This window comes from Papio anubis, chromosome 1 (genome assembly GCF_008728515.1).
Source record: "Papio anubis isolate 15944 chromosome 1, Panubis1.0, whole genome shotgun sequence".
Classification (NCBI taxonomy): domain Eukaryota; kingdom Metazoa; phylum Chordata; class Mammalia; order Primates; family Cercopithecidae; genus Papio; species Papio anubis.
In genome coordinates, this window is record NC_044976.1 from 111249112 (window position 1) to 111261116 (window position 12005).

At 38.4% G+C, this 12005-nt stretch overlaps 1 protein-coding gene across 3 annotated transcripts in view; it reads right to left on the minus strand.

Moving 5' to 3' along the window:
- The window catches only part of SLC16A1 (solute carrier family 16 member 1), a 41057-nt gene that overhangs the window by 11573 nt on the left and 17479 nt on the right, over nucleotides 1-12005 (minus strand). For all 3 annotated transcript variants that reach the window (XM_003892405.4, XM_003892406.3, XM_009215597.4), the window contains exon 2: nucleotides 2496-2756. In XM_003892405.4, coding sequence (XP_003892454.1) covers nucleotides 2496-2712 — 217 coding nt within the window. In that variant the 5' untranslated portion in view covers nucleotides 2713-2756. The remainder of the gene's footprint in view (nucleotides 1-2495; nucleotides 2757-12005) is intronic.

The following is a 12005-nucleotide window of genomic DNA, read 5'->3' on the forward strand; positions in this document are numbered from 1 at the left end:
GACTTTGTACAGCCAGAATAACAAAGATAAATACCAGGCCAGGCACGGTGGCTCATGCCTGTAATCCCAGCACTTTGGGAGGCCAAGGTGGGCAGATTGTTTGAGCCTAGGAGTTCAAGACCAGCCTGGGCAACAATGCGACAACCCATCTCTACAAAAAAAACAAAAATTAGCCGAGCGTGGTGGTGCAAGCCTGTAGTCTTAGCTACTTGGCAGGGTGAAGGGGGAGGATCGATCGCCTGAGCCCAGGGAGGCTGAGGCTACAGTTAGTGGTGATTGTGCCACTGTACTCCAGCCTGAGTGACAGAGTGAGAAATGCTGTCTCAAAATAAATAAATAAATAAATAATAAAAAAGACCAGCTTGGGCCATAGAGTGAGACCCCATCTCTACTTAACAAAAATAAAAAATTAGCTGAGCATAGTAGTAGGGCCAACTGCTACTGGGGAGGCTGGGGCAGACATGATCATGCCACTGTACTCCAGCCTGGTCAATACATTGAGACCCTGTGTCAAAAAAAAAAAGAAGAAAGATCCCACAAAACAAAGATCAATATCACCACACTGCTGACTTTGTGAGGTAGAAGTTAATACTGCAGAAGTTAAAGTTTTTGAAATATTTAAAATTCCAAACCACAAGTGTTAAGGTGATCCTTGTGGAACTTAAAATATGTAAATTTATACTTTCATGTTTTAAAAAAAGGAAAAACAAACCAAAAGCAGGCAGGTAACATCTCCTCCCCACAAAATATACTTTAATAACCATCACTGTATATCTCTGACCCAAAGCACTAATAAAGAAAACAAAACCAACCATATCTCAAAACGTATTAGTGTTCACATTGTGGTCCAAGTGAACAAGTTAAAGGATTATCACAGTTGTAAAAGTGATGAAAACTATTTATTAGGGGATATACTATTTAGAAACCAAACCAAACGAAACAACCCATTTAGTAAAAATTCTGCAACAAGGTTCATGATAGGCATTTTGTCTTTTAGTGTTATTTCAGGAAGGATGGGCCTAATTAGCTATGATTAAAAATAGAAAGGCGTACGGTTTATGGGCCTATTAAATACAAACTCAAAAAAATGTGCTAGTTATCTCACTAATTGCGTAAGGACAAAGGAGGAACTGTTTCCCCAAAGGAGAGTCACGTGCAATTAATGAAACTGACATCACTTACTTTTGATGCAAAACACAAGTGGCTCTCTAGCTCTTTGGTGGCACAGAATTGCAACATGTAAACTTCTGGTTTGTAGTCAACTTAAGAACACACTGAACACCTGGAGTACCTCTGGGTAATGTTTATACCAATTTCTTCAAGCCAACATAGTCAAAACCTGATTAAAATCCTGGCCGAATGGAGGTCAAAGCCTGCAAAATTATTGGCTCTCAGAAGCTAATGCCCAAAGTCCCTTTCGATTTCTCTGAACTTACAAAAAAAGCAAACACTACAATTTAGCACTTAGGTTCTTTAATTTGATAGACAAAATAGGCCCATGTTTAAAATGTAAAAGGCACAAAAAGATAAGCAGTGGAAACATGTCTTCCTACTCCTGTTCCCAGTCACCCAGTTTCTCTCTCTCCATGGCAGCCAGTTACCTGTTTCTTCTGTACAATTTAATTATAGGCTTAATGAAATTATGATTTCAACTGCTTATTCCTGTTTCATGATCATATATTATTGTCTCAAAAGGATTATAAAGTTCTCAAAGGAAGGGATCAGTGTTTTCTGTCACTCACAACACCTAGCCCCGTGCTGAATGTACTCATAGAACTTGATAGATACTGGTTGAATATGGCACCACTTCAGCAGCCTAAGGCTAAGTTATTTATAGTTGAAACCTAGAATCATTACATTGGCTAGAAACAGTATTTTAGATGATGTTAAGTGAGCAACTTACTCCCTACATTTCCTTTACAATATGCCAAAGAAAACAAAAGAGAAGTAAGTGGTAAAATTTAAGTTTAGGGTACAGCTGACATGCTTTTAGGACTCATAACATCGCAAGTAATACGGAGGAGGTTTTATTCAGTTGATTCTAACATCATACAAAGATTTTACCTGAGACTTTGAACCATGCCATTAGGCCAGTCTGATTAATTTTAATTCTCCCAACATCAATTTTTAAAAATCTATATTTATGTTTACATTTCAAGAGTCTAGCAGGGATCAACAACAACAAAAAACCAGTTGTGCATACATCATTTTTATAACAGTCTTTTAAGCTCAATGATACATCAGTTGGAGCAAATCAAGGTCCCTCACGATTTTCTCATTTCCGTTTTGAAATGCTATAGTATTTCAAATACTATAGTGAGAGTTGCTATTGTTATCAGGAATGAAAAATGTGACTCTAAACACCAAGCTTTAGGAAATAACATTTCAAAACATCTCACTGAATAAGACTTTTTCTTTTTTTTTTAAAGTTACCTAATACAGACACTCTGGCTGCTTCATGAAAATTAAAAGAGCAGGCCTTAATAGGTACTTACCTCCACCATACATGACAGCCAACATTATGGAGGATATCCATGACACTTCGCTGGTGGTGGCATGGAATATACTTTCAATCTCTTTGAAGAAGACAGTAATAGATTTGGGAAATGCATAAGAGAAGCCGATGGAAATGAAAGCTCCAATTACCACTGCCCAGCCCCAGCCTCCATCTGGGGGGGTGTATCCAACTGGACCTCCAACTGCTGGTGGCATTTTAAGTGTAGATAAATTCCAAAACGCAAGTCAAATACAAATATCTGAAAGATATAAAATTAAAATAGTATGTCAATATAAGGCACACCTATAAAACTCTTTTGTGAAATAAGAAATATAGCCAGACGTGGTGGATCATGCCTACTAGTAATCCCAGCTACTTGGGAGGTTGAGGCAGGAGGATCATTTGAGGCCAGGAGTTCAAGACAGCCTGGGCAAAGACAGCCTGGGCAACACAGATCCTGTGTCTGTCTAAGAAAATTTTTAAAAAATTAGCTGGGTATGGTGGAGCATGCCTATAGTCCCAGCTACTCAGGAGGCTGAGGCAGGAGGATCACTTGTACCCAGGAGTTTGAGACCAGCCTGGGCAACATAAGTAGACTCCAACTTTACAAAAAAATTAAAAAATTAGCCAGACATGGTTGTGCGTGTCTGTGGTCCCAGTTACTCGGGAGGCTGAGGTGGGAGGACCACCTGAACCTGGGAGGTAGTGGCTGCAGTGAGCTGTGATTGTACCACTGCACTGCAGCCTGGGTGACAGAGCAAGATCCTGTCTCAATAAATAAATAAATAAATAAATTGGGAAACAAGAGACCTGATGAGATTCTGGGTTGGTCATTGCATCCATGTGCAGGGGGGATAGCATACCACAATTCCATGGGGGAAGAGGCTCCTGTACTTGGGGACCCTTCCAGACTTCACCCTATGTACTTCTTCATCTGGCTTTCATATGTATCTTTTATAGTATCCTTTATAATAAACTGGCAAACGAAAGTGTTTCCCTGAGTTCTGTGAGCCTTCCTAGCAATTAATCAAACCCAAGGAGAGGGTAGTGGTAGCCCGATTTACAGCCGGTCAGTCACAAGTACAGGTTACAACCTACTTATGTATGATTGGCATGTGAAGTAAGGGTCCCAGTCTTGTGCGACTGAGCCCTTAACCTGGGATCTAACTCCAGGTAGTTGAAGTCAAAATTGAATTGAATTACGGGACACCCAGTTGGTGTCTCCTACAATTGCTTGGTATATGTGGGGAAAAAAAACCCCACACATCTGGTTACAGTAGTGTTTTGTGATGTGCTGACTGTTGACTGTGTAAAATAAAAAAAAAGGTGTTTTTCTCCTTCAGAACTTTATACTTAGCTCTCGAGTAAATGAATTTTTTTAAAAGTTACTTATCCAATAGACATTATCTTCTTTTAAAGACATTATCAGAAAAAGTTTTAGAGTCATAGCATTACCCATAATTTTTTGTAGCTTAAAGGAAAATAGCTTCTCACCACTTAAGAAATCATAATTGAAATAAACCCTTTTTAATAAATCAGTTAACATCATAATTCCTTAAATTATTATAGATAACCAAATGCCCAATTTGACTTGCCTGCTTGCAAAATTCACATAACACATAACCTACAAACACTTTAGGTGTGTTTTGTTTTGTTTTTTTGAGACAGAGTCTCACTCTGTCGCCCAGGCTGGAGTACAATGGCGAGATCTTGGCTCACTACAACCTCTCCGCCTCCCAGGCAGTTCTCCTGCCTCAACCTCCCAAGTAGCTGGGAATACAGGCGCACGCCATCACCTCTGGCTAATTTTTGTATTTTTAGTAGAGACGGGGTTTGGCCATGTTGGCCAGGCTGGTCTCGAACTCCTGACCCCAGGTGATCCACCCACCTCGGCCTCCCAAAATGCTGAGATTACAGCCGTGAGCCACCATGCCCAGCCCCGACACTATAGGTTTTAATATAGCCTTTGTAAGTTTTTTACCTTTTCCAAAACATATTTTTCCATACTTTCTTTTCACATTCTCTTATTTATGGCTGACTTAACGTACTAGGAGTGGGTGCCTGACTCACTGGATATGTAGCAATTTACAAAAAAATAAGATAATTCTAAACACCCAAAATTTTCACTTAACAGGCTGGGGAACTATCTCAGACAAGTTTCCTTTTATCTAATAGCTTTGATTCAAGGTATTTTTCTCCATTATATGACAAGAAATTCCTAAACAACAGCTAGCCAATACAGTTAAAATCAGAAATATATATATGATGTCAAAAGATGGTAGCTTTAGGCCAGGCGCAGTGGCTTACGCCTGTAATCCCAGCACTTTGGGAGGCAGAGGTGGGTGGATCACCTGAGATCAGGAGTGCGAGACCAACCTTACCAATATGGTGAAACCCCATTTCTACTATAGGTTCTAGCCAGTGCATGCAGGCAAGAAAAAGAAACAAAAGGCATAAAGAAAGGAAAAGAAATAAAATAGGCCAGGTGCAGTGGCTCACACTTATAATCTCAACACTTTGGGAAGACCAATGTGGAAGAATTGTTTGCCAAAAATTCAAGAACAGCCTGGACAACATATCGAGACCCTACCTCTACATAAATTGTTTAAAAATTGGGTGTGGTGGTGCACATACGTAGTCCTAGCTACTTGGGAAGCTGAGGTGGGAGGATCACTTGAGCCCAGGAGTTTGAGGTTACAGTGACCTATGATCATGCTGTTGCACTCCAGAGCAAGACCTTGTTTTCGCCGAGCGTGGTGGCTCACACCTGTAATCCCAGCACTTTGGGAGGCTGAGGCGGGCGGATCACGAGGTAAGGAGTCCAAAACCAGCCCGGCCAACATGGTGAAACCCCGTCTCTACTGAAGATACAAAAAATTAGCCGGGCATGGTGGTATGTGCCAGCTACTCGGCAGGCTAAGGCAGGAGAATCACTTGAACTCAGCAGACAGAGGTTGCAGTGAGCTGAGATCACGCCATTGCACTCCAGCCTGGGCGACAGGGGGAGACTCTGTCTCAAACAAAACAAAACAAAAACAGCTTTGTCTCTAAAAAATAAATAATAATAAAGTTGTTTTTATTCAGATGACAGATGTGTATAAAGAAAACCCTTTTCTTTAGAGTTTTCTAAAGAGATGTTCCTTAGAACATCAAATAAGTGAATTTGACTAGGTCTCAGAATACAACATCAATAAACAGAAACCAGTTGTATTTCTATATACCAGCAATGAACAATCCAAATTTGAAAAAATTTTTAAATGCTATTGTAAATGGTAAACTATATAGAAATAATTCTCACAAAAGATGTATAAGATATGTACACCAAAAACTATAATACTGAGAAATTAAAATAGATAACCTATCCTCTTGGACTGAAATAATCAATATTTAAATCAGGCAAAGATTTCTGAAGGAACATAAAGAAACAAGTATAAAAAAAAGTTGGCCAGGTGCAGCGGCTCACGCCTGTAATCCCAACACTTTGAGAGGCTGAGGCAGGCGGATCACGAGGTCAGGAGTTTGAGATCAACCTTGCCAACATGGTGAAACTCCGTTTCTACTAAAAATACAAAAATTAGCTTGGTGTGGTGGTGCGTGCCTGTAGTCTCAGCTACTAGGGAGGCTGAGGCAACAGAATTGCTCACTTGAACCTGGGAGGTGGAGGTTGCAGTGAGCCGAGATGATGCCACTGCATTCCAGCATGGCCGACAGAACAAGACTGTGTCTCAAAAAAAAAAGTCTAAAAATTAGAATATACCCAACAAAAGACATACCCAAAATATAAAAAACTTGCACAACGATAGCAAAAAGGCAAATCATCCAACTTAAATCATCCAGGCAAAAGATCTGAACAGATGCTTCACCAAAGATACATGAATGATAAACAAGCACATGTAAAGATGCTGAACATTGTTGGTTATTTAAAAATGCAAATTAAAATCACAAAAATAAGATAGATAATTCCACGACTTTGTGGGGATATGAAGCCAATGGAACTCTCATTGCTGATGTTACAGTCCCTTGGAACACATTTTGGCAGTTCCTTATAAAGTTATAGATACATTTAACATATGAGCCAGCCATTACAGCCACAGGTATTACCCAGGATTTATATAAAAATTCTCTAGCAGCTTGATGCATAATAGCCAAAAACTGAAAACAACCCAATGTCCATCAACACATGAATGGATAAAAAATGGCATAGCTATATAATAGAATACTACTCAGCAATAAAAAGGAACTACTGATGCATGCAATAACATGGATGAATTGTAAAAGCATTCTGTTAAGTAGCAAAAAAAGCTAGACAGAAGATTGTATTCTATATGGTCACATTTATATTAAATTCTAGAAAAGGCAAAATTCTAGCACAGGTTGGGCATCTGTAATCTGAAAATATGAAACCAAAATCTGAAACTTTCTGAACACCAGCATGATGCTCAAAGAAAATGCTCATTGGAAAATTTTGAATTTTGGATTCTTGGATTAGGGATGTTCAACTGCTTAAGTAACTGCAAATATTCCAAAATCTGAAAAAATCTGAAATCCAAAACATCTCATCCCAAGCATTTTAGATAAGGGATAGAAAACAGATCAGTGGCCACCAGGGGTTGGGGGGAGGAGACTGCAAAGCGGTTTGGGGATAACTTTTAGGGTACTGGAAATACTTTATTATCATGATGGTGAGAGTTACTCATCAAAGTGTACATTCAAGTTAGTAAATTTTATTATGTCAATTATACCTCAATAAAGCTCATCAAAACAAAACAAAACAAAAAGTTCAAGGACAGTGACAAGGGGAATAAAATTTGTTCTGTGGCACAGGGAGACAATACAGAAGCAAAAGGAGAGGGCAGGCGAACTTCTTTGTCTTGGTTATCTGGATGGTTAAAAGAAAGAGAAAGAAGACAAAAACGAGAATAAACAAAAGGAGACAAGAGAAGGGCAGAAGACTCTTCTGAGAATTCACAACTCAGGCCAGTGTGAGCTCATGCTTGGCAGGAGATTATCTGTAGAAAATCTTTGTTTTTCTTCCAGAGATACATTATATTTGATTTTGCTAGCAAAGATTTCCCACAAACAAAGGCCTGCTAAATATAAGCTCACAATTGTGAGCACATCAAGAACCAATTAACTGTGAGTAAATGCAATGTCAATTCAACACAGTTGGATTAGACACTCAGGAACTACAGTCATAGAAATATGAATATTTAAATGACTAAAGACATAAAACAAGGCATTTAAAACATTAGAGAAAATTGTGTCTTTCTCTAAAAAAGATCCATTGAAGAAGATTAATTGATTTGAAATAGAACAAGAAATGGAAAGTAAAGTTGGCTGGGCATGGTGGCTCTTGCCTGTAATCCCAGCACTTTGGGAGGCCGAGGAGGGTGGATCACCTGAGGTCAGGAGTTTGAGACCAGCCTGGCCAAAATGGTGAAACCCCATCTCTACTAAAAATACAAAAATTTGCCAGGTTTGGTGGTACGTGCCTGTAATTCCAGCTACTTGGGAGGCTGAGGCAGGAGAGTCGCTTGAACCTGGGAGGCAGAGGTTGCAGTGAGCTGAGATTGTACCACTGCACTCCAGCCGTGACAGAGCAAGACTCCGTCTCAAAAAAAAAAAAAAAAAAAAAGAAAGTCAAGTCAATGAAATTAATAACAAGTTAACTAGAAGACTGGACATAGCTATATACAGAGTCAGTAAACCTTAAGAATAGGTTTGAAGAGATTAGTCAGAATTCAGGCGAGAGTTTCATTCTGAAGCTATGAAAGAAAGGTTTTAGAATAGGAGGATCTGACATTTATCAAATGAGACTTTGGAAAAAGAGAATAAAGAGTGGAGAAGAGGCAACTGTCTCGGTAAATGAGTAAGGATTAATGACTAAGGATATTATAGACCTAAGGAACAATATAAATCCTCAGTTTGAGGAAGCAAGATAAAGAGAAAGATCTTAGAAGACAACTATTTAGAAAATACAGATGACACAGCTAACAAATATTCATACTGACAAAACAGTCTTCTTGACAATTTTGAAAAATTATCACCTACTATGTCTTCAAATATTGCTTCTCCCCCATTCTCTTTTCACTTTTCTGAGACTCCAATTGGATATGGGTTGGACCTTCCCATGCTATCTACTCTCTTACTCTCCCTTCTATGTTGTCATATTATCATTCATTCCTTTGTTTTTCTGAACTTCATTCTGGATGGTTTCTTCTGTACTTTAGCTGTGTTTGGCACTAAAGATTAAGGTGATGTAACTTATGGGAAATAGCTGGCCAGTCCTCATTTTCAAACCAATCAAGTAAGAGATTTCTATTAAACAAAAGCAAACTTCATTTTAATCGAAATAAATGTGTTGATACACATCTCTGTGATAACTATCTCATTTTTCTAATAATAATCCTAACTTAGAAAACAGAGAAGGCGGCCAGGGGCAGTTGCTCATGCCTATAATCCCAACACTTTGGGAGGCCGAGGCAGGTGGATCACTTGAGGTCAGGAGTTCGAGACCAGCCTGGTCAAAACAGTGAAACCCCATCTCTAATAAAATACAAAAATTAGCAGGGCATGGTGGTGGGTACCTGTATAATCCCAGCTACTTGGGAGGCTGAGGCAGGAGAATTGCTTGACCCTGGGAGACAGAGGTTGCTCAGTCTGGGCAACAGAGCAAGCCTGTCTCAAAAAAAAAAAAAAAAAAAAAGAGAGAAGGCAGGAGTTTGTTGTCCAGATGAAATAATTTTTCAATATTCTCCAGTATTTCTGACCTAACCTCTTTTTGGATTTCTATCATGGGACTCTCTCTAGGACTATGCATTCTGGAATTTTCCCTTCCTTTGAGATTTTTATTGCCTGGGACTACCATAAGAAATGGGATGAGTAAATGATACTTTTCTTTTGTAGTGGGGGTAAAAGGCTTTTGGATAATTCAAGTTGGAAAAGAAAAAGTAGAGATCAGGCATCCATTCTCAAGAGGTAATTTTTAGCTAAGATTATCTCTCAACCTGAGGATGTGCAGAATAATTCCCTCAAAAATATAACCCAGTTTAAAAACTGAAGGTCTTTGTCCTAGGGCATTTCATCTACCTAGGATTTGGGTGAGATAAAAATATTTACAAGTTAAGGTTTCCTAAAATTTCTACTGGAATGAATATGAATAAAAGCTATTTAACAGGTCAGCTCTGCTAACAGAAACAGCCTAAATTCTAAAATGATGTTAAATAAAACAGCTGCAGGCGTTGATTTTATGAGTTTTTTCTTCTTCTAAGTATGAAAAAAGAGAACACTTGAAAATTTTCAAAGAACTACTAAAAAGATTAATTCATCTCAGAATATTTACACACATAGAACACCCACACACAGACAGTAGGGCTGTTTAACACATCAAGCTCTGACTGGAACAGTGAATACGTGCTGGACGTGATTAAACCTTGAGTTTAGCTGCCAGCTATGATTTGTCCCAATTAAGGCAGTTACAATTTTTAGTCACTAAAGCTTGCCTCATCAAGTTAATACCTTATTCCATAGTGCCAAAATTAGATTGAAAGCTTCAAGAAGCTTTAAAAAAATTTAAAAGGAAATAAGAAAGTATAAAAAATAAGAGTATGCAAAATCATTATGAAAAACAGAACACTTCAAAAAACCAGACGCAGATTCAACACAATTCTGCCACCACCTGACAAATGGCTATCCCTGTTAACTTAAAAATTCTGATGGTACATAACTGAAAAAACAAAAAGTCAGTTAATATTATCTAAGCATATTATTTCCTTTTAAACTGGCAAATCTCAGCTATAAACAGAAGGGCTCATTCAAAAAGTAAATTATGAGAGCAGGCCCCCTTGCAGAGTACTCAGAGTTCCCTTGAGAAAACAGAGCACATGCATTCTTTGTATGCTAAAGCCCAAAGGCTAAAAGGGACTAAAGTTTAAGATTTTAATCCTTACAATGTGCACAGTAGCTTTCCTATCAGCTTAGCTATTATTGCCCAAGAGTGATGGGGAGACTAAAAAACAAAGTGATAGGGTAATGAGAAAAATTCATCAATTCATCTTGTAAAGGATGATAGAAAACAATAACCCTAACTTTTCTTGGCAATGACGGTGATAAGAATCATCTTCTAGATTTTCTGATATTTTTTTCTCAAAACTCTTATAAATTGTGCTAGTAAATTAATCTGGAAAGCCGAAGTTGTGCTCCATACCTGCCATGTCCTTGCCCCACTCCCAAAGAGAAGAGCTACAAAAGCCTTGAAAATAGTATTTATGATGTTATGTACACTTTCCTCATCAACACTTAAAGCCACTGTCTTTTCCTAAAATGACAACGACCAGTTTGTGAATTTAAAACAAGCAGAAAGTATCCAAAACCAATAACCTTAAAATAATGTGTTACTAAGTATAAACTAGTTTTAGGTTTCAAATTCACATGGAAACATTCAAATCCAGAAAGGCTGATTTCCTGAAGCTATTGCTGCTAAAGTAGATAACCTGTTGCTCTCTGTAGCCCTAATCCAGCTTCACGGTTTACAGAACCACCTGTCCCAAGTTAACTTCCAAGATTCAAAGCCTAGGAAACCTCACTTTCATTTCTTTTCCACTTGGAAACCGAATACACTGAGGAAACCAAAACAATGAAAAAAATCAAGCAGAAAGTGCTAGTCAAAGAAGGAATATAACTACTGGATCTGGCTAGCCAAACACTCAGCAATTATGAAATGCATAATTTTGATCAAACTGCATATAAAGAATCTTAAAAAATGTAAACCTGGCTCTGCAAACTTCCAACTCTCTTTACCTACCCTATCATTCTGGGAAAATCCTATCCACATTACAAGAAGTTAAATATATTATTCTTATAAGAGAAATTAACAACTTGCCAACTAGAATGCTTAAAGAAGGATTTTAGGCCTATCTTTCAGAATTCTGTTTATGATAATTGATTTTAGATCTTGCTTTTAATTCATATTTATAATCCCTTAAAAAATCAATATTTTAGTTAATAATTTCCAGTTTTAAATTATTTACATAGACCACTCTACCAATAAATAGAAAGCATTTCTCTTTTTTTTGATTTTTTTTTTTGAGATGGAGTCTCACCCTGTTGCCCAGGCTGGAGTGCAATGGCGTGATCTTGGTTCATTGCAACCTCCACCTCCCAGGTTCAAACTGCCTCAGTGTCCTCAGTAGCTGGGATTACAGGCACACGCCACCATGCCCAGTTTTTTTTGTTTTTTTTTTTTAAACTTTTAGTAGAGACGGGTTTTTACCATGTTGGCCAGGCTGGTCTCGAACTCCTGACCTCGTGATCCACCCGCCTCGGCCTCCCAAAGTGCTGGGATTACAGGCGTGAGCCACCGTGCCCGGTCAACATATTTCTTTTCTAAGACAGCAGATCTCCAAAGAACAAGAGTAGGTAAGGATGTGGGGAAAAGGAAACCCGTGTACACTGTTGGAGGGAATATAAACTGGTGTAGTTGTTAGGGAAAACAATATGAAGATTCTTC